At 42.9% G+C, this 23,974-nt stretch overlaps 1 protein-coding gene across 1 annotated transcript in view; it reads right to left on the reverse strand.

Annotated features, from left to right (window-relative positions):
- Positions 1–235: 235 nt before the first annotated feature.
- The window catches only part of LOC137346472 (GAS2-like protein 2A), a 74,460-nt gene continuing 50,721 nt past the window's right edge, over positions 236–23,974 (reverse strand). The window contains exons 4-6 of the mRNA XM_068009925.1: positions 23,726–23,822; positions 21,645–21,948; positions 236–3,385 (exon numbers count right to left, since the gene is read on the reverse strand). Of these exons, the coding sequence (XP_067866026.1) occupies positions 1,573–3,385; positions 21,645–21,948; positions 23,726–23,822 (2,214 nt within the window). The 3' untranslated portion in view covers positions 236–1,572. The remainder of the gene's footprint in view (positions 3,386–21,644; positions 21,949–23,725; positions 23,823–23,974) is intronic.

Genomic DNA, 23,974 nt, shown 5'->3' on the forward strand with positions numbered 1-23,974 from the left:
TGATGTCCTGGAGTGTGACACTTTTAAGTAACATTGCCTTTGAAAGGCTGCAGCACCTCCACTGGCGAGAGGGCATTGTTACAACGTGACAAGTTTTCATAGGCAGTGCCAATTATAAATGCAGACATAGAAATTTGTAATGGAAAAGTTGGCAGGAAGTGCTTGTTAAATTCCCATTAAATCACGCAAACGTTTAAATGAAAAATCTTTTTATTGAAAAAATTATGATTGCCTATTCCTCTTTCAGAAAATATTTCGACTGCACAAAAACATATAAAAGACATAGCAACAAAAATAATTTCTTATTAAAATTTGAAAACTGTAGAATTGAAAATCTCTAGGTGTGGGGGTGGGAATGGGTCAGTCCACTGATGAACTGTTTTTCCACGGAATGATCCATCGGGATTTTGAACCCTCAGCTGCTTTCCAATCAAGGGATTATGTGCCCCAGATGTAGAAAAATCCGAAGTGTGTTAATAACATTGCCATACGGAGCATAAGAGGACATTTCTTCCAATAGCCATAGCCATAATCCCAGGCCTTAACACTCAGCATAGCATAATCTCCTTGCACTTGTACAGTATGAGATGATAGGAACATAGAAATAGGCCATTCAGCCTCTCGAGCCTGTTCCGTCATTCAATTAGATCATGGCTGATCTGTGTAATAACTCCTTTACACACCTTAGTTCCTTAACCATTAATACTCTTGCCTAACAAAAATCTATCAGCTTCCATTTCAACATTTTCAATTGACCCCCAGCCTCAACAGCTTTTTGGAGGCAAGTTCAAGGTTTTCATTACCCTTTGTGTGAAGTAGTGCTCCCTGACATCATCCCTGAATGAATATGTCTACTCGCTCACATACCCTAATATTCAATTTACCCTGGCCCACACTTAGTGGCAAGTTAGTCATGAACTAGAGATAAAAGTATCGGACAAAGAATCAGTAGACCATTGGGCTTAGCAGATTCTTTTTGAGATATGAATTAAGGTGATAAATTAGGATTTAATATCCAACAATGTGGGAATAAAGAACTTCAGAAATAGTTTGCTGAGGCAAGGTTTATAAAAATATAGCAACCTCCAACCATCGATAAAAAGCAAGTGACGTCATTATAATTATTTGTGAAATGAGTTGTAAACAATTATTCTTGGAACCCGACACTAAATTGAGTCACTCTAAACTGATAATGTTACAAAATAAAGATGAATAAATACGTCGATTTACGAGCCACAAAATGTCTCTCACTCAATGCCCTTCTGAGTTTCAAATATTTTATCTTATTCTGGTTGAGATCTATTAGATAGAACAAGCATTAAATAGTGCAATTTTAATGGCTCTTGTTTTCCTGCATCTTTGCTTGACGCAGTTATCATCACATTTAACTTCATTAGAAAACTTGTTTGCTTTCAAAGTGACGTGGATTTTGCTGTATTGTTTTACGGCCATGCAGTCAAGTGCTGGGATTTGAAATGCTGGCGTTAAACTAAAGGACAACCCACACAAAAATATCGATGGCCAATGAAGAATTGCTTGAGGTTGCGATATTATGGAGTTTTTTTGAAGCTTTTAAACCCAAGATTCTTCATCTTCTCTTTGTTGCTCAGTGTCCTCTATGGTGGATTGTAGTACTGCAGTTCTGCCTCTTGGTGAGGCACTGTACTGACGAGGCCTACGGTCTTCTCTTGAACAAAGATCTTCCTCAGGTTTTGTGAAATACAAAGTTGGAATCTGTTTTCCCTGAGCTTTAGATTTTGAAATCTTGCTGTTGGCTTTAAGGGATTTGTGGGAGCTTCCAGATTTTGTTGCGCCTTTTAATGTTTTATCCGCCTCTCTGTAGGATAATGGAGTGGGAATTTTCGATGGCCTCTTCTCAGGTCTGTTGTCCCGTCTGGGACGTATTTTGGGCCGAAGCTTCAGCTTGTAGATGGAAGGGACTCTCTCTGGCTTTTTTAGTGACCTCTTTTGCCTTCCTTGTTGAACCCTGACTTTTTGGACAGTGCAGGGTGGATCTGGCCATTCCAATGATGAATTCGTATCAGATCCTTCATTTGTGGATTTGGAATTCACTTCAAGAGCATTCATATTATTCCCTGCTGGCATTATATGACTCTCCACACTGCCTGGATTGGTGCCCTTAAAGTCATTGTTCTCTTGGTTGCATTGAACAGATGTTGATCCAATCTTACTACATTGTTCGCTTTGTACTTCAATTCTGTTGGGAAACAGTTTGTTGGTTTCAATGGAGCTCAATGCTGCTGGCTGTAGATCAGCATTCGAATCAGTGAACACCATTTTTGGAGGGCTCTTTGCAATCCAGTTCTCGATATTCACACGATTGAGTTTAGGTGTTCCACTGACAAGTTCAGCAAGAACAACGTTGAAACTGCTGCCATTGTCAGTCACTTTTATTGAATGGGTTGAAGCCACATTACTACAACTGTAAGGTCTATTAATGTTATTAAAATGACTGGCTGCAACTGTGAAAGAGGAAACCGAACACTTTGATGAACTCGGAGAGTCGAGTCTTTTAAATTCCTTCTGTTTTGAAGAACTGGGCAAACTGGACGCTGAAGAAAATGTATTGAGCCCACTGTCCTCCAAATTGTCCTCAACTGGATCCACCTCCAGAGCTTTCATATTCGATGCAATTTCATCTTCAAGGCTTTTGTACAGTTCAAACTCCTGTGCAGGATTAATAGGTGGAGGTGTGAATAAACAGAGATTATTCCTGTCATTGTTGACACCTTTATTGTTATTGTCATTTATGCTGTAAGAGTCTGGGGTTCGCAATTGAGTCTGACTTTTTTGTTGAGTCCATTTTTTTGCTCCATCAGTCACTGCTTTGTTGATGCATTTCGATTCTTGCCAACAGCTTTCTTGCCAGGCACCAGCTGGGCTAAGAGGTCGATGAATTATTTGTCCCTTCTCGCTTTTCTTATCAGTGTCTTGAATGACTGAGAACTTACTCACTCGGCCAGGTGCAGGTGAATAACTCCTTGCTGATCCTTTGGAGATTCTGGATGTCATTTCTGAAGTAGGTTTGTGTGTCTGTGAAAAAGCACTGATACTTTGCTTGTTTTCAATGGAGTTGCTTTGGTCCACTTTGGACTCAATGAACTGGGCATGAGTCCAGGTCCGGCTCAACCTGTTATCAGATTGCTGAGGAACAATAAATTGACCTGGTACCTTCTTGTTGTCCATCATTGGCACAATGACACGTTTGTTCTCCTGAGCTGCAGGACATGGCTTTGAAGATACTGGTAAAGTCCTGCTCCTCTGTCTCCCTGTTCTAGCTGCTGTGGTGGTGTTGGAGTTGGCTCTGGTGCTGTCAATGTTGGTTGACATCTGGTAAGAAGGAGTGGATGGCCGATCTTTTTGCCTAAACAATGAATCAGAAATGTGTCCATTAGTAGGAAGTCAAAAAAAATGTAATTGTTTTCCTAGCGATTAACTGAGAATATTGTTGATTGAGGAAGATTGTGGGGTAGAAACTGGTCCTCCCTGTGTCTGTTTTCCCAGTGCAAAACAAGGGGTTGGCAGAAAGGACCAACTTCGACAATGTCCCGCGCTGGACCTGGGCCTGTGTTACAGATGCCGCCATATTGGTGAATGTGTTTTTGCTGGCATTCTGGGTGGTTGCCTAAAACAGGCGCTAACCCTATTACAGATGTAAATGAATGGTTTAATGCCGACCGGAATTGGTTGGTGATCAGTGGAATAGGTGTCGGGCCGGCTCCACTTGTGATTTTTCAATGGCTTCTGCGACCACCAACTAATTGTAGAAGAATTTTTTTAAATAAGTAAATCAGTAATCATTGCTGTGAAGCCAGGAGGAGCTGGAGTGCCTCTCCTAACTCGGCAGCATAGTGCGCTGCATGAATACAGCATCTGGATCAGAGACAACCGTGGCAGAAATGGTGGTTATCAATGTGTAAACATTTCATGCCACCACATCTATAACCAGGACCCCCCACCCACCCATTGTACTCCATCAGCCCTTCCAGCAACTGCCGCTGAGGTAAGCATCCTGATTTTAATTTTTTTCAAACGGGCGAGCTGCCTGTGGAGGTCAGTCAGGCATTGGCAAATTGCCTAGATTATTGAAATTAGGTCTTTGGCCAAATTCGGGTCAGCCTTGGGTTGTGTTGTGCCAATTCTGAGCCTGAAAGTGGGCCCCGGCAAATTTCTACTCCTGTAAATACCAAGAGATGACATAACAACGGCAGGGGTTTCCATGCTGCGGTTCTGAACTCCTTAGGTTCATGTGAACTGTTGCAGCTCAGAGCAAATAGAATTCCAACATCATCGCACTGACTATTAAGAGGGATCCGACAATCTTGAGTTCTGGTTAAGCTATATTACAACTACAACCAATGGTGTGGTAATAATGATGACTACCAATGACAGCTGAATGTCGGTACTGCTCAGTAGGTAGCACTCTAGGCCCTGAATCAGAAGGTTGTGGTTCAAACCCCACATCAAACCTGAGGCTGACACGTTAGTGCCATACTGAAGGAGTACCTCCGCCCCCACGCATCTCATCTCGTAAATGGAGGAGGGACTGGTGGGTTGATGATGCCCATTGGAATTCCTGCCTCCTGTACTGCCTCTCTGCCCCCTCTCAGCGAAGCAGCCACACAGTTCCTCACAGGGTAGGTTTGGGGCCTACAGCACGTTTTCAGCCTGGTTTGAAGGTTTGGAACAATCGAGCTAAGGAGTATCAGGCAACTGGTAAACTACTTTCTAACATATTTCAAGCTTTAGCTGGACCTGCCCATGACATCCCCAAGCAGCTGGCCAGTACTGCATCTTCCCGCCCCTCCTCCCCATGATAGAATGGGTATCCCATCGATGCCAATACAGTGCAGGCACCACCAGCAATATGCAAATTGCCTAACCTTGAGACGTCCCGGTGCTTCGCCATTGTTGAGGTAGGACCACAGGTGTTCAGGCCCAAGAAATCAAAATTAAAAACAATCCACTACTTTTATTTAAATGTGCGAGATTGTAGGGACAGATCTCAGATGAGAGAAGTGGACTATCACAACTGCAGAGTGCAATGGCATCATCACGTTATCCATCTCATCTGCTACTTATTAATCAAAGTAGTGTTTTAATGTTTGGAAAAGGTACAGGGGTTGTAAACACACCGTTGAACAAGAGCAGAGTTTTTAGAAACTTGCCACTCGAGCTGAGTTTTATCAGGGATTCAGTCCATATCCACTTTCCATTCAGGCAGTAATGTCCCCTTAATGAACTTGGGCTGCCTGCCATTCTAATATTTCACAATTCTCTCTGCCAGGGTGAAAGGACACCTTTGATTTGGATATCTTTAAACATTTACAGGCTGTACTTCTGTCTCGAATTATATTTTGCACTCATTATAATACTTTTGGGAGAAGGGTGAGTGGGAGGTCAAAGCATCACAATTCTGCACAGAAAACTGATGCCAACACAAGGGCAGAGAGGAAATCAATGCCAATGCACTAGTATAGCGGGAAACAGCAGCATCACAACACTGCCCAGAACCACACAGTGCATGGAGCCTGGTCTCATATCTTCTTGTTATTGTTGTAGGTCATTTCCCCACAGATTGGATGTTTTATTAACAGAATAGGCAGTGACATGGATAAACTTAATCTCACAGGGAAATCGCCAGCTTCCTGGAAAATAACCTCACAACAGCTGTTCCTGCCTATAAACTATATCCAATCAGCGTCCACAGAGAATCAAGGCTATTTAAAAAGAAATGCTCTACTGTTGAAGGCTTCATTCTTTCATAATGTAAGAGGAGGATGCGGAGAGGCTTCAGGGTGATTTGGACAAGTTGAGTGAGTGGGCAAATGCATGGCAGATGCAGTATAATGTGAATAACTGTGAGGTTATCCACTTTGGTAGCAAAAACAGGAAGGCAGATTATTATCTGAACAGCTATAAACTGGAAGAGGGAAATATGCAACGAGACCTGGGTGTTCTTGTACACCAGTCGCTGAAGGTAAGCATGCAGGTCCAAAAGGCGGTAAAAAAGGCAAATGGTATGTTGGCCTTCATAGCAAGAGGATTCGAGTACAGGAGCAGGGATGTCTTGCTGTAATTATACAGGGCCTTGGTGAGGCCACATCTGGAATATTGTGTGCAGTTTTGGTCTCCTTATCTGAGGAAGGATGTTCTTGCTATAGAGGGAGTGCAGTGAAGGTTTACCAGACTGATTCCTGGCATGGCGGGACTGACGTATGAGGAGAGATTGAGTCGGTTAGGATTATATTCGCTAGAGTTCAGAAGAGTGAGGGGGATCTCATTGAAACCTATAAAATTCTAACAGGACTTGACAGGGTAGATGCAGGAAGGATGTTCTCGATGGTGGGGGAGTCCAGAACCAGGGGTCATAGTCTAAGGATATGGGGTAAACCATTCAGGACTGAGATGAGGAGAAATTGCTTCACCTAGAGAGTGGCGAACCTGTGGAATTCGCTACCACAGAAAGCAGTTGAGTGCAAAACATTGTATGTTTTCAAGAAGGAGTTAGATCTAGCTCTTGGGTTTAAAGGGATCAAAGGATATGGGGCATAAGTGGGAACAGGTTACTGAGTTGGATGATCAGCCATAATCATAATGAATGGCGGAGCAGGCTCGAAGGGCCGAATGGCCTACTCCTGCTTCTACTTTCTATGTTTCTATAATGAATTCTGTCACCGATAAATACTCATTATTAATCAGTTAACAAGGAACAATTAGCTTTAACATCCTATTGGGATGGGTAGTGCAGGTTATAAAACATATAATATGGTTCTATTAACCCCATTCACCAAATTTGTCAAAAAGAGAACTGTGGGTAAAAGTAAAAACTTATTATCCAGCATGTTCACGTCCTGAGAGGTGCCGGATAATCAAAAATTCCAAATAATCAAGAGTTGTACGAGGAACTCTTGGGGCAAAACACGTCTGACTGCAGGGACCAAGACTCCCATTATAGTGAATGGGGAGCCAGTCACTGAGGAAAGGTAGCATTTCCACCCACAGATGGCAAACATAATTCCCCGCAGTTTTTGGTGATCCAACCTGATAGGTTGAGAAGTTTCCAACCAGATTCCTGGTGCCTGACCGGATTATTCTGGTACCATTGGATGCCCCCTGATACCACCAACCGATGCACGGAGAAGTTCGGTCTCAGCCTTGCAGATTCAAGAGACGGAAAGCGGTTTCTGCCTTTCCTGGTGTTACTCAGCTGGGCAGAGGTGCAGCCACGGGACACTGGTACTGCCTGCCACGCCTCACCGAGCCCTATCACCTGCCATTGTCCACATGGAGATCGGACCTTCCATCTCAAAGTTATTGTCGGAGGACCTAAGGGTACCCAAGGCCCGGCATTAGGAAAGCCGATTTTTAATTTTCCCTTACTTCTTCAGGGTCGGTGCACCAACATACCTGTAATATGTGTGAGAGTGCACTCGGGAAAACGCAGCCCGGGACAGCTTTGGGAGATTTTGGAAATTCCAGATAATAGAGTTTAGCAGTAGGTAAAGTGCCAGATAACAAAACATTTACTGTATAAAGCAGAGCAACACCAATTTACACTCAATATCTACTTTTGGTAATGTTCCTGTGGTAAGATGCCATGTAAACATTAGGTGGCAACTCTTTTTCTTCAGGAAAGCCAATAGATAGAGTGCCATGTTGCTCATATGGGTTCCAAGTGCACTTGGCACTCAAGGATACAACGAATGGACATGGATAAAAAGTAATTTAAAAGGCTAATGGAATGTCTCCCTTTATCTAAAGGGGCTGAAATACAAAGAAGTGGAAGTTATGTTAGTTATATAGAGCTCTGATTTAGTTCTAGACACTGGACCTGAGGAAGGATGTTTTGGCCTTGGAGAGGTTGCAACACAGATTCAGCAAAACGATACCAGGGCTTAAGGGGTTAAAATTATGAGGACAGGTTGCATAGACTAGACTTGTATTCCCTTGAGTACAGAAGGTGATCGAATAGAGATGTTTAAGATGTTTAAAGGATACAAAGGGTAGACAGAGAGAAACTATTTCCTCAGGTGGGAAGAGTCCAGAACAAGGGGCTTAACCTTAAAATTAGAGCTAGGCAATTCAGGAGTGATGCTAGGAAGCACTTTAGCACACAAAGGGGTGTGAAAACTCATCCCAAAAACCTGTTGAAGCGAGGGTTCATTTGAAAATTTGACATTGCATCTAGGGAGACCTAGTGTAGTTTTCAATGAAATGGGATTAAAGAACAGGAGATAATTGGATCAGACCGTACAGGTATAATTCAGTTCCCTTTTCAAAGTTATACCTTCTGTATTATTTTAGTTTTATTTCTCCATTATATGGAAACCACCAATGTAAACTTAGCTAGGTGTAATTACACCTGTTCACCAGTGGTATTGCAGTAGCATCTCCGACAATAATTTTGAGATGGAAGGTCCAATCTCCATGCAGACAATGGCAGGTGATAGGGCTCGGTGAGGCGTGGCAGGCAGTACCAGTGCCCCATGGCTGCACCTCTGCCCAGCTGAGTAACAAGAGGAAAGGCAGAAACTGCTTTCCATCTCTTGAATCTGCAAGGCTGAGGCCGACCTTCTCCGCGGTAGCAGGGCTCAAGGGGCATCCAACGGTATTAGACCAATCTGGTCGGGGCACCAGGAATCTGGTTGGAAACTTCTCAATCTATTGGGTTGGACCACCAAAAACCTCAGGGATTAGGGTTGCCATCTGAGGGTGGAAATGCTACCTTGCCTCAGTGACTGGTTCCCCATTCACTATAATGGGAGTCTTGGTCCCTGCAGCCAGACGTGCTTTGCCCAGAGTTCCACATACAACTCTTGATTAACAGGAATTTTTGATTATCCGGCACCTCTCAGGTCCGGCACATGCAGGATAACAAAGTTTTTACTGTTACCTACATTTCTTTTATTGACAGAGTTGGTGAATGGGGTTAATAGAACCATATTACATGTTTTATAACCTGCACTACCCATCCCAACAGGATGTTAAAGCTAATTGTGCCTTGTTAACTGGTGACTAATGAAGCTGTAATTACAGTGTGACAAGTTTGCATAGGTAGTTTCCACTATAAATGTGCACATAAGGAGTTCTAATAGAAAAAGTTATAAAAATGCGCAGAGACATAAGAGTTTTAATGTATAGGTAGATACAATTCTCCTCCAGGATATTGGAAACTCATCAAATAGAGTTTTGAAAATCTGGGGAAATGTGCTTCCAGAAACCACCCCACTTATAAATGAAATGCTGTTTGTGAAGTGCAGCATACTCATCACTATATTTGTCACTACACTGCTGGGGGTCCTGAAGCTGTAGTGTAAATCCCGAGTCACGGTTCAACTTGACTGCAGAGGAAATAAAGGAGTGAAACTCCCTGTAGGGGCACTATTGGCCATTTCAGTATGACCCCAAAATCAAATATGGATTGAAACCTGGTTTGAAGGTGGTGGAGCCTTTTGGGCATCTTGCCTTCTATTTAAATCTACCTGCAATTAATCTAAATGTTGAAGTGGCAGGGAAACTACTGCCCACACTCTTCTAGGAGCTGCTGGAAAAGAAGTGCTACATATTGCTGTAACCACTGTCATGCACACAAGAAGTGCAATGACACAACAATCATGAACAAAATCTGAGGAGTTATAAAAACTGACTTTGTCTTTTTTTTTTAATGAACCGTTCTTTTAAAAAGTGAATAATACTCATAAAGGGCCAAAGAAAAAGACTTGGCCTTTGTGTTTTCAAACTGTCTGACAAGGACGACGGACAAATCTTCAAAGTTAAGAGGTGTCAATTGAATCCATCCTACATTCATCCTAAAACATTCCAGAAGTGAATGTCTTCTTCTGAAACAAAGAAGGTGTGAAACAGTCACATCCTGGGCCATTGTGCGATCACCATGGGGAAGAGGCTAGAGCATCTCCTACCAGGAGGTGAGAAGACAGCTTTACCTTAAAAAAGACAGTCCAGAGAGAGAGAGAGAGACTCCAGATAAAGAGAGAGAACAGAAGCAACATCCAGCAGCTTGTTTTCCAGCAAACCAGAAGGCACGTGCCCTGCAGTAGAATCCTACATCTACACTCAACAGCAGTGAACTAGAAGTGACCCATTATTTTCAACTGAACTTTCAATCAAGAGCGAAATCTATAATCATCTCAGGCCTGCACCCAATGAGAACTCAATTTCCAAAAGAATTCAGCAGGTTTATTGTGACCTCCCCCCACTAAAAATCACTTTCCCCTATTTCCCTCTCTATCTGTCTCTTTGTGTGTGTGTGTGTGTACGGGCGCGTGGACTCTTTCGGGATAAGGCATATTGATCAATAAACAATTGAGTTTCTTTCTTTAAACTTACAAGAAAACCTGTTGCTGTTTGTTTATTTTACAAATATTTCAGAATACACAGAATAAGTATATTCCTACTATAAAGAAAAATTCTGAGAGGACCCACCATCCGTGGTTAACTAAAGAAATTAAGGAAAGCATCAAACTTAAGGAAAAGGCATATAATTGCACAAAGATGAGCGGCAGTTCAGATGATTGGTCAGAATATAAAGAATGGCAGAGAATGACTAAAAGGTTAATCAGGAGAAAGAAATTAGAGTATGAGAGGAAGCCAGCTAGAAATGTAAAAACAGATAGCAAGAGTTTCTACAGGTAGTTAAAAAAGAAAAGAGTAAGTAAAGTAAGTGTTGGTCCTCTAGAGAGTGAGAATGGGGAGCTAATAGTAGGTAATAAAGAAATAGCGGATACAATGAACAACTATTTTGCTTCTGTCTTCACTATAGGGGATACAAAAAACATTCCAGTAATAGCTGTAAATCAGGAGGTGGAAGGAAGAGAGGAACTTGGTGAAATTACAATCACCAGGGAAACACTACTGACCAAACTGATAGAGCTGCGGGCTGACAAGTCCCCGGGTCCTGATGGACTTCAATCTAGGCTCTTAAAAGAGGTGGCTAATGAGGTAGTAGATGCACTGGTGTTAAATTTTCTAAATTTGCTAGATTCTGGTAAGGTTGCATCAGACAGGAAAGTATATAACCCCTCTATTCAAGAAGGGAGTAAGGCAGAAAACAGGTAATCATATGCCAGTCTGTTTGACATCTGTCATGGGGAAGGTGTTAGAATCGATCATTAAGGAGATTGTAGCTCAGCACTTAGAAAAACTCAAGGTAGTCGGGAATAGTCAGCATGGTTTTGTGAAAGGGAAATCATGTTTAACCAATTTGTTGGAGTTCTTTGAAGGAGTGACATGTGCTGTGGATAAAGGGGAGCCCATTGACGTACAATACTTGGATTTCCAGAAGGCATTTGACAAGGTGCCATATAAAAGGTTGTTGTGCAAAGCAGGAACTCATGGTGTAGGGGGTAACATATTAGCATGAATAAAAGATTGGCTGGCTGGCAAAAAAACAGAGAGTATGCTTAAATGGGTCCTTTTCTGATTGGCAGGATGTGACAAGTGGAGTCCTGCAGGGGTCTGTGCTGAGGTCTCAACTTTTTACAATTTATACCAATGACTTAGATGAGGGGAGCAATAGCATAGTAGCTAAATTTGCAGATGAGACAAAGATAGGTAGGAAAGTATGTTGTGAAGGGGACATAAGGAGTTCGCAGACTGATATAGATAGGTTGAGTGAGTGGGCAAAAATCTGGCAGATGGAGTATAATGTGGGAAAATGTGAAGTCGTTCACATTAGCAGGAAGAATAAAAAAGCAGAATATTACTTAAACGGAGAACAACTGCAGAATTCCGAAGTGCAGAGGGATCTAGGTGTTCTAGTGCAGGAGTCACAAAACGATAGCATGCAGGTACAGCAAGTAATAAAGAAGGCTGATCGAATGCTATCCTTTATTATGAGAGGAATTGAAAATAAAAGTAAGGATGTTCTGCTTCAGTTATGCAGGGCATTGGTGAGACCACATCTTGAATACTGTGTGCAGTTTTGGTCTCCTTATTTAAGGAAGGATGTAAATGCGTTGGAGGCGGTTCAGAGGAGGTTTACTAGACTGATACCTGGAATGAGCAGGTTGTCTTATGAGGAAAGTTTGGACAGACTGGGCTTATTTTCACTGGAGTTTAGAAGAGTGAGGGAAGACTCGATTGAAGTTTATAAGATCCTGAACGGTCTAGACAAGGTGGATGTGGACAGATTGTTTCCTCTTGTGGGTGAGTCCAGAACTAGGGGGCACTGTTTTAAAATTAGGGGACACCCTTTTAGGAGAGAGACCAGGAGAAATTTTTTCTCTGAGAAGGTTGTGTGACTTTGGAACTCTCTGCCTCAGAAGGTGGTGGAGTTGGGGGCACTGAATTTTTAAGTCGGAGGTAGATAGATTCTTGCTAGGCAAGGGAATCAAAGATTATCGGGGGTAGATGGAGTGTGGAACTCGAAACACAAACAGATCAGCCATGATCTTATTAAATAGTGGAGCAGGCTCAAAGGGCCGAATGGCCTACTTCTGCTCCTAATTCGTATGTATGTTCGTATGTTCATAAAACACCAAAGGGGTTAAACCTTAATAACTAAAACACACTTGCTGCGGTCAGGTGAGGAGTTGAACAGTGGGAACGACCCACATCGCACCATGTGGCCGTAACACCACATAGAAGAATATAGGTGGAAACCATTCATCCCCTCAATCCTGTCTCTAATATTCAATTAGATTATGGCTAATCTGTATCTTAACTTAATTTACCCACTTAGACCCCGTAACCATTAACATCCTTACCTCTTTCTGTGCTGCAAAGATAGGTGTGCACATCTCGCTGGAATTTCCAGTCAGACAGTAGCCAAGCTATCTAACAAGAGTACTAGTCACTGGAACTGACACTGAGAACGGTAGATGCAGTGTAAATGCAGCCTCAGTGAATGTGATTCCCCTTAAATTAGAGACCGGACCAGAAAGGATGATGTTGAACACAAACACAATTTATACAGCAAAGTGCTGCTTTCCACAAGCATTGACTGGGAAGCCGAGAACAGATTAATGCCGTGACTGGTTGGACTCATGTAGCAAATAATCAGCTGTTAAATGGACCCATTTAGATGAATAAGTACCATTAAATATTTTTATCTGTTTGGTGGGAAACAAACTGTTCATCTACATCTCATCACTTGTGTGCGTGGGGATTGTACATCAAAACACATCATACTTAATGAAAAAGATACAAGGGCAAATTGTAGATGTATAACCAAATCTGTGTACATAAATGAAGTATATAGAGCTGTCGACTCAGAACATTGATGTACAAGGGGATGCACAGGAGGAGGCCATTTGACTGATTGCACTGGCCAAATTTCTTTTGAAATTCAGGACACGGGCATTGCTGGCAAGGCCGGAATTTATTGCTCATCACCCATTGCCCTAAAGAATGGGATAGTGGATCTTGAACCATTGCAGTGTGTGTGGTGAAGATGCTCCTACTATATATAAATGAGTGTGTGTGATTATACACACACAGACACACGCACGCACGCACAGGGCTGAATTTTATTAGTTCGCCGCCGAGCTTGAAAGAAGGCACAGCGCACGCACTGAGCTGCCGTGATATTTCATGCGGGGCTCATTTAAATGGAGGGGGCGGAACGTGCACCCCCGATGGCATAGAGGGGGCGGCCGCTCCGTCTCCAGCAATGGCATCCAGTGCCAATTTAAAGGGCTTCAAGCCCTTCAGTTCAATTTACATTTTTTAACATTAATTTGACATTAAGTTTAAAAAATTAAATAAAAGCTGGAAACCCCTCTACCATCCCCCACCACCACCACCACCAATGACCACAGACTTTATTTTTGGGCCTTTCCCACCAAAACAAACTTTATGCCCAACCCGAACTTTCCCCCCTGAACTTCGTCACCTTTGCCCCTCAACCCCTTCCCACCATCCCCACAGCCAATGGAAACAGTTTTCCCCGCTCCCACTCCCCTCCCCCCACCCCACCCTGAAAATTTTACTTCTTCCCTCTCCCCACCAGTGTCACACCTCGGAACTGGAGATCCAAAGGCGCGGGACTTCCAGCAGCCGGCCGGAATATCAGCATGGACCGATCTTTGCTACCAGGTAAGCATTTATTTTAGTATCATTAACATATGTAGATTAAGGCTCTGCTGCTGAGTGGCGGGGAGACTGCCCCGAGGCCTTGCCGACACCAGTAAAATGCGGCGGAGCCTCCCCGGCATCGGGGCCCGTGGCGGGCTTCACCCAGAAGGATTTTCCAGGACCCCCTGCCATGATCCGCAACATTGGAGGGATGGTAAAATGCAGCCCACTGTTATGAAAGTGCTTCTGTTTTTTAAATATTTTTTGAGGACTCGTGGTTGAAGATTGTGGAGATGGTTTCATTTGGGACTGAAGTGATTCCATGAATGCTGGACTTTGCTTTTTTTTGAAAAAGGTCATTGGAAGCACTTCAGCTTTCTGTTTAAAAACATTTACTGGATGTCAGATGTCTTCAGCTAAGTAAACAGCAGGTGTCTTCTGACTATGGGAGTTGTTTACAGATAAGTGACATGTCAAGATTTATGGTCGTCAAGAGTTGGTTTCATTTTGAATACTGCTTTGAGTCAGTTGGAGGTCAGCCTGCTAAGAGAGAAGACATCAGTTCATCTTTTCTCCACCCCTCTGAGAAACCCTGCCAATCCAGTGTGTGATAGCTGAAACCCCTGATGCTTCATTTCTCCTGGAAAGCCTGCCAAACTAATCCTCGATGCTGCCTGAAAAGAACTGCACCAGGAAGATCCCAGTGGCAGTGGTGACGTGTATTTGGGATGCCAGAATAAAGGGACAACTTATATCATTCCATATCTTCTCCTTTTCCTTCAAGAGTTAACAAGTATTTGGCCAAAGTTTTCTTATTTGTAATGTCTCTGTGGGCTATTTAGAAGGGAATATATATATATATATTTACTGTCATATTTCAAACTGCTAAAGATCTGCATCTTTATTGACTAAGTCTTGTTTTGTAATAAATTAATAATGTTGTTGTTGATTAAAGAAAGCTGGTTGGTTATTTTTATTTCGGAATAAAATACGAGTATATAATTGGCTGTATCTGTAACTGGTAAACATTTAAATATATGTTGTGACCCATGAAGAAGCAGAACTAGAGAAAGACAGTGCACTCCTCTAACCTCGGTCATAACATATAATTGGGATAACCAAAGCAGACGACATGCAATTGTAAGTGGGGTAATAATAATTGAAAAGGGGAAAAGGAAAACACCGGGTTTCTCATGCATTTGAGTAAAGTTTACACTACTGGAAAGACTTTATCAATTGTTATGACATTTCTGGGGAGGGAGGATTTATCCCTGAGTGATTTGAAAAACTTAAACAAGGCTAGGCAAAAGGAATTGGCAGAAAGGTTGGTGTTAATGTTAAAACCAGGGACTAGGAAAGCAGACATAGTTGAGGTAATAGCACAGCATTTGAAACTGGAAGAAGGAAAAAGCAATACAGATGATAATTCAGTTGAATTAGCTAGAATCTAGTTGCAGTTGAAGCAGCTTGAACAGGAAGTTGAAATGAGAAAACTTGAACTAGAATTTAAAAGAGCAAGCAGAGTAGCAGGAGAGAGAAAAAGAAAAGAGAAAGGGAAGAAAGGGAGCAAGAAAGGATATTCCAATTAAAAAGATAAAACTAAAAAAAAAGGGTGGCCTTGATACTAATAAAAATTCTGGTGCGGAAAGATCTGACTCCAACTCAAGATCCTTTGGAGAGCTATTTAAATTTGTGCAGGCCCTCCCTAAGTTTGAGGAAAGGGACGTAGAGGCAGTTTCCATTTCTAGATAGCTAGACAGATGAAGTGGCTGAAGGAAAGCTGGGCACTGCTTATACACAACAAGTTGACGGGCAGAGCTCATGAGGTTTATGCCATGCTTTCTGAGGAGGCTTCTGCAGATTATGAGATGGTAAAAAAGATTATTCTCGCTGTTTATGAGTTAGTCCCTGAAGCTTATAGGCAGAAATTTCGGAACCTCCAGAAATAGCCTAGGCAGACAAATATAGAATTTGAGAGGATAAAGCAAATTAACTTTGATCATTGGATGTAGGCACTAAAGGTACAGGCCATGTATGAGACCCTTAGTGAAATAATTCTCCTGGAAGAATTTAAAAATTCACTCCTTTCATTAGTAAGAACCCATGTAGAGAACCAGAAGGTTTTGACAGCCAGATGGGCAGCTGAGATCACTGATGATGAGCTTGTTTACAAGACCAAACTTTTTTCCCGTCAACCCCACAAACCCAAGAAGGATAGATGGTGGGAGGGTGAAAGGAAGGCAAGTAGCCGGTGACAAGAAGCGACAACTAGAAATGCCCCGGGAGCTCTTCCTCAGGCCAGAAAGGAAGATGCTGAGGGTGGAAGTGAGGTCCAAAAGTCTAAGTGTTTTCATTGCCACAAGGCGGGACACCTTCATGCAGAATGCTGGAAGTTTTAGGGTTCACCCATCGACTTATTGGGGTAGACAAAGTCAATGTAGAAAAAGGGGCCCTGATTGAGAGAACGACAGATCGTGCTGGAACTCTGACTGCAGCTGTAAGGCCAAGTACAAAAACCACTGTGAGTGTGGGGGATGTGAACAAGATACCTGAGAGACATAGGGAATTCTTGTCAAAAGGAAAGGTAACTGCTTATCCCTCAAGTGAGGCAGGTAAACCTATAGTTATACTTAGGGATACAGGAGCAGCCCAAACTCTTTTGCTGAGGAAAGGCATAACTTTTCCACTAGAGAGCACATTGAATGCCAAGGTTCTATTAAAAGGTATTGGCGGGGAGTATGTACCTGTACTTTTGTATCGGGTGCACCTAGAGTGTGACCTAATGTCTGGAACGGTAACTGTAGGAGTTGTCCATAGTTTGCCTGTAGACAGAGTTGACCTACTCCTGGGGAATGATTTGGGTGGAGGGACGGTATAGCTTCTCCAGTAGTCACGGAAAGACCAAGTGAAGTCAAAGAGACAGAGCAGTTGTAGGAAAAGGTTCCAGGAATTTTTCCTTCATGTGTAGTGACCCGAGCAATGGCTAAACAAGTTCCATTGTCAGAGGTCAAATCGGCATCATGGATAGCCGGATATCTGAAACTTTGTTTGGGGATTTGGATAATGCAAAGGAAATATTCAATAAGTCTTCTCTGCTCAAGGCTCAGCAAGCTGATCCAGAGTTAAGTAAAGTGGCACAATGGCTCTAACAGAAGCTGAGGCAAAAGGAATTCCAGAAGGATACTATATTAAAAATGGGATTCAGATGAGGAAGTGAAGCCCTCCTCACAGACCTGCGGACGAAGACTGGATGATAGTTCACCAGATAGTGGCACCGCCCAAGCATCGCTGGGAAATATTAAGGATAGCCCATGAAATTCCTATAGCAGGACATGTGGGGAGCTGGAAGACCCAATCACATATAGGTTGAAATGTCTACTGGCCAGGTCTTTTCAAGGACATAATGCAGTTTTGTTAAAACATGCCATATGTGCCAGATTGTGGGAAAACCGCAACCTACCATTAAAACGTGGCCCCTCTAATTCCCATACCCGTTTTTTTTCTCCACCCCTCTGAGGAACCTTGTGAATCCAGTGTGCGATAGCTAAAACCCCTGATGCTACACTTCTCCTGGAAAGCCTGCCAGCAATGCTCAACATTGCCTGAAAAGAACTGCTCCAGAATGATCCCATTGGCAGCCGCCGCGCATATTTGGGATGCCATAATAAAGGGACAACTTATATCATTCCATATCATCTCCTTTTCCTTCAAGAATTAACAAGTATTTGGCCAAAGTGTTCTTCTTTGTATTTTTTTGTAAAAATGTATTTATTTTTCCTTTAACGTGTGTGTGCATTTGTGTGCATTTGTGTGTGGGAATATATATATATATATATATATATATATAGAGACACATACATATACATTGATTGTCATATTTCAAACTGTGTTAAGACTTTGCACCTTTATTGACTAAGTCTTGTTTTATAATTAATAACAAAATTATTAATTTAAGAAACCTGGTTGGTGAATTTTATTTGAAATAAAAATAGAGTATATAATTGGCCGTATCGGTAACTGGGTAAACATTTAAATATGTTGTGACCCGTGGAGAAGTGGAACTAGAGAAAGACAGTGAACTCCTCCAGCCTCGGTTGTCACAAACGCACGCACGTATCAAACAATGCATTTATGGTAGAAGTTCCCGATAGATAATCCTATGTGGCTTTAACGGACATTGTTTCAAGATTACATGCAAGGGAAAAGTTGATGGAACTGCTCCGAAAGATAAAAGGGCAGAATTAAAGGCCTATTAAAGCCTGTTAACAGACGCTGACTGGGATTTTCCAGTTCGCCTCCAGGTTCCCAGGAATTGGTTACCTACCGCTTGTGAGCGGATAGCCCTGTCATCATCACCCCCCCCTGCCCCTCCCCCCCACAACCGCATCCAGCCTCCTGGAAAATGGCCAAGGGCTGGATGGAACCAGGGAACCGGCACACAGGCCGGCAGCACAAAAGTCTGTATGCAAAAAGCATGCAAATCAACTTACCCTGTCCCGGCGATCGTCCCATGCCGATATTACGGCCGTAACTCTTATTCGGAGTTCTGAGGCGTGACACTGATGGGGAAGGGAGGAGTGAAATTATCAGGGCGGTGGAGGGGGGTGAGGGGAACACTTTGTATTGGCTGTGGGAATGGGTTGAAGGTCAAATGTGATGAGGTTGGGGGGTGGGGGGAAAAGTTTGGGGTGGGAATAAAGTTAATGTTCGTGATATAGGCCAATAAAAAAAAACATTGTGGTGGGGGAAGAGAAGGGCCTCCAGCTTTAATTTATTTTTCTTAAACAAAATCTACAGTAATGTTACTTCACAAATTCAATTTTCTCCTAAGGGCTTGAAGCCCTTTAAAAACAGCGCCGGTGCGGTGGTGCCCTGGACGCTGTTGCCGGGACGGAGCAACCACCCCACCTATGTCATCGGGGGAGGCTGCTCCGCCCCCTCCATTTAAATGAGCCCCGGCGCGAAACATCGTGGGGGCTCAGTGACAGCCCATCCGTGTCTGGAGGGTGTCGACTGCAAAGCGCACTGCCATAATGTGCAGCGTGGTAATAAAATTCAGCCCATCTCTCTAAAATAGGATAGTGGTTTAAATTAGGATCAGGAAACGATAAAGTCCTGTATTAAATTTACAGCTTAGCTTAATTAATAAAATTTCAATCGGGGTGATTATAACTGTAAGTGAATTCATATTAGCACAGAGCAGGTCTAGAGGTATTAGTTAAAATTAATAGTTTATACAAGTTACCAAATAGGTTCTAAAAGAGGGATTAGAGATTTTTTTTTTAGATCGTGGATGGGCAGCTGAGACTTGTTGCTTGCAACTCCTGTGCCATGTGGGAACTTCAGGACAATTCATGCGTCTTAGAGGACCACGTGTGTCTCCAGTTGCTTCAGGTCGCGCTCAGGGTTTCCGAGCTTGAGGGGCAGCTGGAGTCACTGCGGAGCATCAGGGAGGATGAGTTCAGTACTGCCACCCTACTTCCCCTTTACCTTTCCCTATCATTTCTGAACTTTGTATCATTGAATATTAAGCTCCCAGGGTGGCACAGTGGCGCAGTGGTTAGCACCGCAGCCTCACAGCTCCAGGGACCCGGGTTCGATTCCAGGTACTGCCTGTGTGGAGTTTGCAAGTTCTCCCTGTGTCTGCGTGGGTTTTCTCCGGGTGCTCCGGTTTCCTCCCACAAGCCAAAAGACTTGCAGGTTGATAGGTAAATTGGCCATTATAAATTGTCACTAGTGTAGGTAGGTGGTAGGGAAATATAGGGACAGGTGGGGATGTTTGGTAGGAATATGGGATTAGTGTAGGATTAGTATAAATGGGTGGTTGATGTTCGGCACAGACTCGGTGGGCCGAAGGGCCTGTTTCAGTGCTGTATCTCTAATCTAATCTAATCAGTCCTCACCACTTTTAAGCCACGTTTCAATTATTGCCACTGCATCATATTCCCACATGGCTATTTGTGCTGGTAGTTCACCAACCTTCTTAACCACACTTTGTACGCTTACATACATGTATTGTAGACCTGTATTTGTAATTATATGATTGCCGAGATCAGTGGCGAGCTTATAAATTCCAGCCCATTGTTCTCTCCACACACACACAGTGCCTGACTTGCTGAGTATTTATGGAATTTTCTGTATTCCCTCAATCAGGTTCAGCTGGAAGATTCAATCATCAAAGCCTCAGCCCAGAAGGAGGCCATTCTGTTCCTCAAACCTGTGCCAATGTTGTCTCCGCATCAGCCCGAACGAACCCAAAATCCCTGCTCCTTCTCCATACCAGTTAATATTTTTCTTGCACACAAGTTTATCCAATGTTCTTTTAAAGGTCATGATTGAGTTGGTTTTAATCGCTGCTTAGGGTAATTTATTGCCAATTCTAATACAGTCCGCACCACACACAGTATCCAAGCTTATCACTGACAGACACCTATATTGGGCAAATGGTGCTACCTGTTTACCTTTACCATAGATGAGAATTACAAAGGTGCTGCTTAAACCGCTGCTATTTCGGACAGTTCAATAAATTCAGCATAGTGCCAGGGAAGAAACCAAATTGTGATCCGCCCAATCTGTTAATTGTCTCCATTTAACCAATTTAAAAAGCTCTGCTGATTTCTGGCAAAGTTAGGTCTTCGATCAGCTGCTTGCACCTCGTTAAAGTGCAATTACATTAGCAATGATGTTCTGAGCATTGGTATTGATTCGGATGCTAACAATTACAACAGCAAATTGGAAATTTCCCAATGGTGCAGAAACTCCTGATGTTCAGATGAGATGCTTGATGCAGGTGTGCTGTTGGTTAGGTTCTCTTACAACATTGCTGCAACTTAGTTTTACCATTCACCTCTGGTGAATTGCATTCGCAAAAACGCACCTGCCATCTGCAGTGGGCATTGTACCACTTTGCACAAGAACACTTCCACCTGATCTTATGCTTCTACTGGTGATGCCAAGTTTCTATCCCCTTGTTACTGATTCACTACCTAGTGGAAATGACCTTTCACTATTTACCCTTTAAAACCTTTTCCAAATCTTCATACCTCTATTAAATCCATACCCTCCAACCTTTTCTGGAACAGCAGCAGGCCATTCAGCCCTTTGAGTTCAATAGTTTTTTTATACTCATCCTTTGCTGACCACAGTTCTCCCAGTGTCCTAGCCAATAATTATCCTTCAACCGACACCTAAACCAAATGATTTGTCCAATGTTCCCTCTAATTTCTCTTTGCTGTGTGCAGCCTGCTTGTTTATGTCCCTTTAAGACTGTGGGTCCCTTTAAGATTGCTGCACACCCACGCAGCTGAGAGGGAATATTGTTTCAGTCCTGCCTGTGGGATCTTGCTGTGTGCAATTGGCTGTTACATTTCCTACATTACCACAGTGATTACATTTCAAAAGTACTTTATTACCAGCAACGTGTTTTAGTCCTGTGGCCATGAAAGTTTTTACAAATAGAAAATGGTGAAGATTTTGGTTAAATATATCAATATGAATGAAAATAGACCAAGATAGGAAGCAGTAGTGTTTAAGAAACCTTTCTCAGTGGAAGTGCCATGTTTAAGCCACTGACACTATTCCCCTACCTGGTCTGAAAGAGTTGCCGTGGCAATGACTTGTCCCGACGATTCCTTGTGGCTGAATTACCTCCAGAGGTGATGTGAACATCTGGTGATGGGGGCCGAACAGCACTGTGACTCCTCAGAGAAAGAGCAGATGGTGTGGTTAGTCTCCACTCCACCGGTGGCTTGGGACTTTGAGATCGTGACAGAATGAATGCTGTCTGCGGCTTGTTTGTCTGGTCGGTCCTGGGTGGCAAGCGAGCCTTAATCTCGTGAACAGGGGTGGTGGACCTGTGTGGGCTGCTGAATCTGGAAAACTGCTTGTGAGCTGTTAAAAATTCAACAGATGATGTTATTGTTTAATTATTGGAAATCTATCATCGCATGTGTAACTCAATAGTCAATCGATAGGGGTTTCAGCAGGGATTTTCCTGTCAGTAGCCCAAAACCTCACACATTATTTTTTTAGATTTTAGAGATACAGCACTGAAACAGGCCCTTCGGCCCACCGAGTCTGTGCCGACCATTAACCACCCATTTATACTAATCCTACACTAATCCCATATTCCTACCACATCCTCACCTATCCCTATATTTCCCTACCACCTACCTATACTAGGAGCAATTTATAATGGCCAATTTACCTATCAACCTGCAAGTCTTTGGCTTGTGGGAGGAAACCGGTGCACCCGGAGGAAACCCACGCAGACAAAGGGAGAACTTGCAAACTCCACACAGGCAGTACTCAGAATTGAACCCGGGTCGCTGGAGCTGTGAGGCTGCGGTGCTAACCACTGTGCCACTGTGCCGCCCTTCCTTTTGTGCCTATAGATATAAAACCATGCATTCTGTTCCACCATTTTAATGTTCTTATCTACATGTACTACCATCTGTATAGCCTTTGTATTTACACACCAAAGTCCCTCTGTCTGTCTACTCCATTTAAAATCTTATTTAAAAAGGTGCAATTCCTTCCCCTCCTTTTTTACCTCCACATTTCTCTGTGTTGAACTGTGTGTGCCAACTCTCTGCCCATGCTGCCAGCCTATATCCTCCTACACTCAGTCTTGTTCGCAGTTTGTCATACCTATTATTTAGTGATAGCAGCAAATTTCAACATCGTTCCCTTAACTGCTAATTCCAGATTACTATATATAGAATAGATATCAGCAGCTCAACAAACTCCTGTAGAACACCAATCACAGCATCTATCCGGTCTGAGAAACTTCCTTTCAACCCAATTCCTTTGCTCTCTGCCCTCTAACCCATCTCCCTATCATTGTGGCACATCCTCCTTAATTCCATGTTCCCCCATTATCTTTGTAATACATCTCTTAAGAAAGAAGCTATCAAATGTTTTTTGTAAATTCATATGGATCGCATCCAATGAATTTCCTTTATGTTATTCTGAAAGTTCTAGAAGGTTGGTTCAGCACCGCCAGCCTTGTAGAAATCCATGCTCTGGTTAGCTGGGAGTAAACTTCAATTGTGCAGAGCGGATAGTCGCCAACTGATCCTCCCCCATTGCGGGCCCTGCTCAATCTCCCCTTCCATTGGCAGTTTAACAGGCAGCTGATCAGACGTCAGCCTGATGTTGAATTTTATCCCTCTCGTTCAGTCTGATGGTGGCTGCAAAAGGTCTAATGCCTGAAGACGGGTGAAAGGTGAAGTGTTAAAGGTCATAGGGTTACTGAACTAAGTAATTGTAGAACAAAGTAAGGTGGATCTTTCAATCAGTTCTCTAGAACTGGTCCTTTGTTTTAGTTCAGTCTCAGGATGTGGTAAGGCCAGCATTTATTGCCCATCCATAATTTCACTTGAGAGGGTGATGCTGAGCCACTTTCACAAACCGCTGCAGTGAAGGTGCTTCCACAGTGCTGTTAGGTAGGGAGTTCTAGCATTTTGACTAAGTGACAATGAAGGAACGGCAATAGATTTCCCTGGGTAGTTTCTTGAGTGGACTAAGAATCTCTAAAGTGTAAACTGGACAGCAAATGCAATTTGAAATACATGACTGCTTTATACATTTATTGCTACATCTCAGTCCTCCCTTCTCCCTACCCCTAATCTCTTTGACCAGCAGCTGCTGACCAACAGGCACTTACTGAGCGATGTGCAGCGGCAAGGGTCGTGTTTGTCGAGGTAATGCTCCAGGGTGTCCCATCCCCCACCCACTCGCACCATCACATGATTCCGTAAAATCTACAAAATAAGAAGGCAGAAAGAAAACCAGAAGAGAGGCCAGATAATAATTAGCTCATCTTTAACAAGATAAGCAAAAATGCATTTATATTTTTAACTTCATTTTTAGAACAAACTGTTTTCAGTGCCTGAAATCAATTTGTGTCAAACTC

Source organism: Heterodontus francisci, chromosome 30, assembly GCF_036365525.1.
Source record: "Heterodontus francisci isolate sHetFra1 chromosome 30, sHetFra1.hap1, whole genome shotgun sequence".
Lineage (NCBI taxonomy): Eukaryota > Metazoa > Chordata > Chondrichthyes > Heterodontiformes > Heterodontidae > Heterodontus > Heterodontus francisci.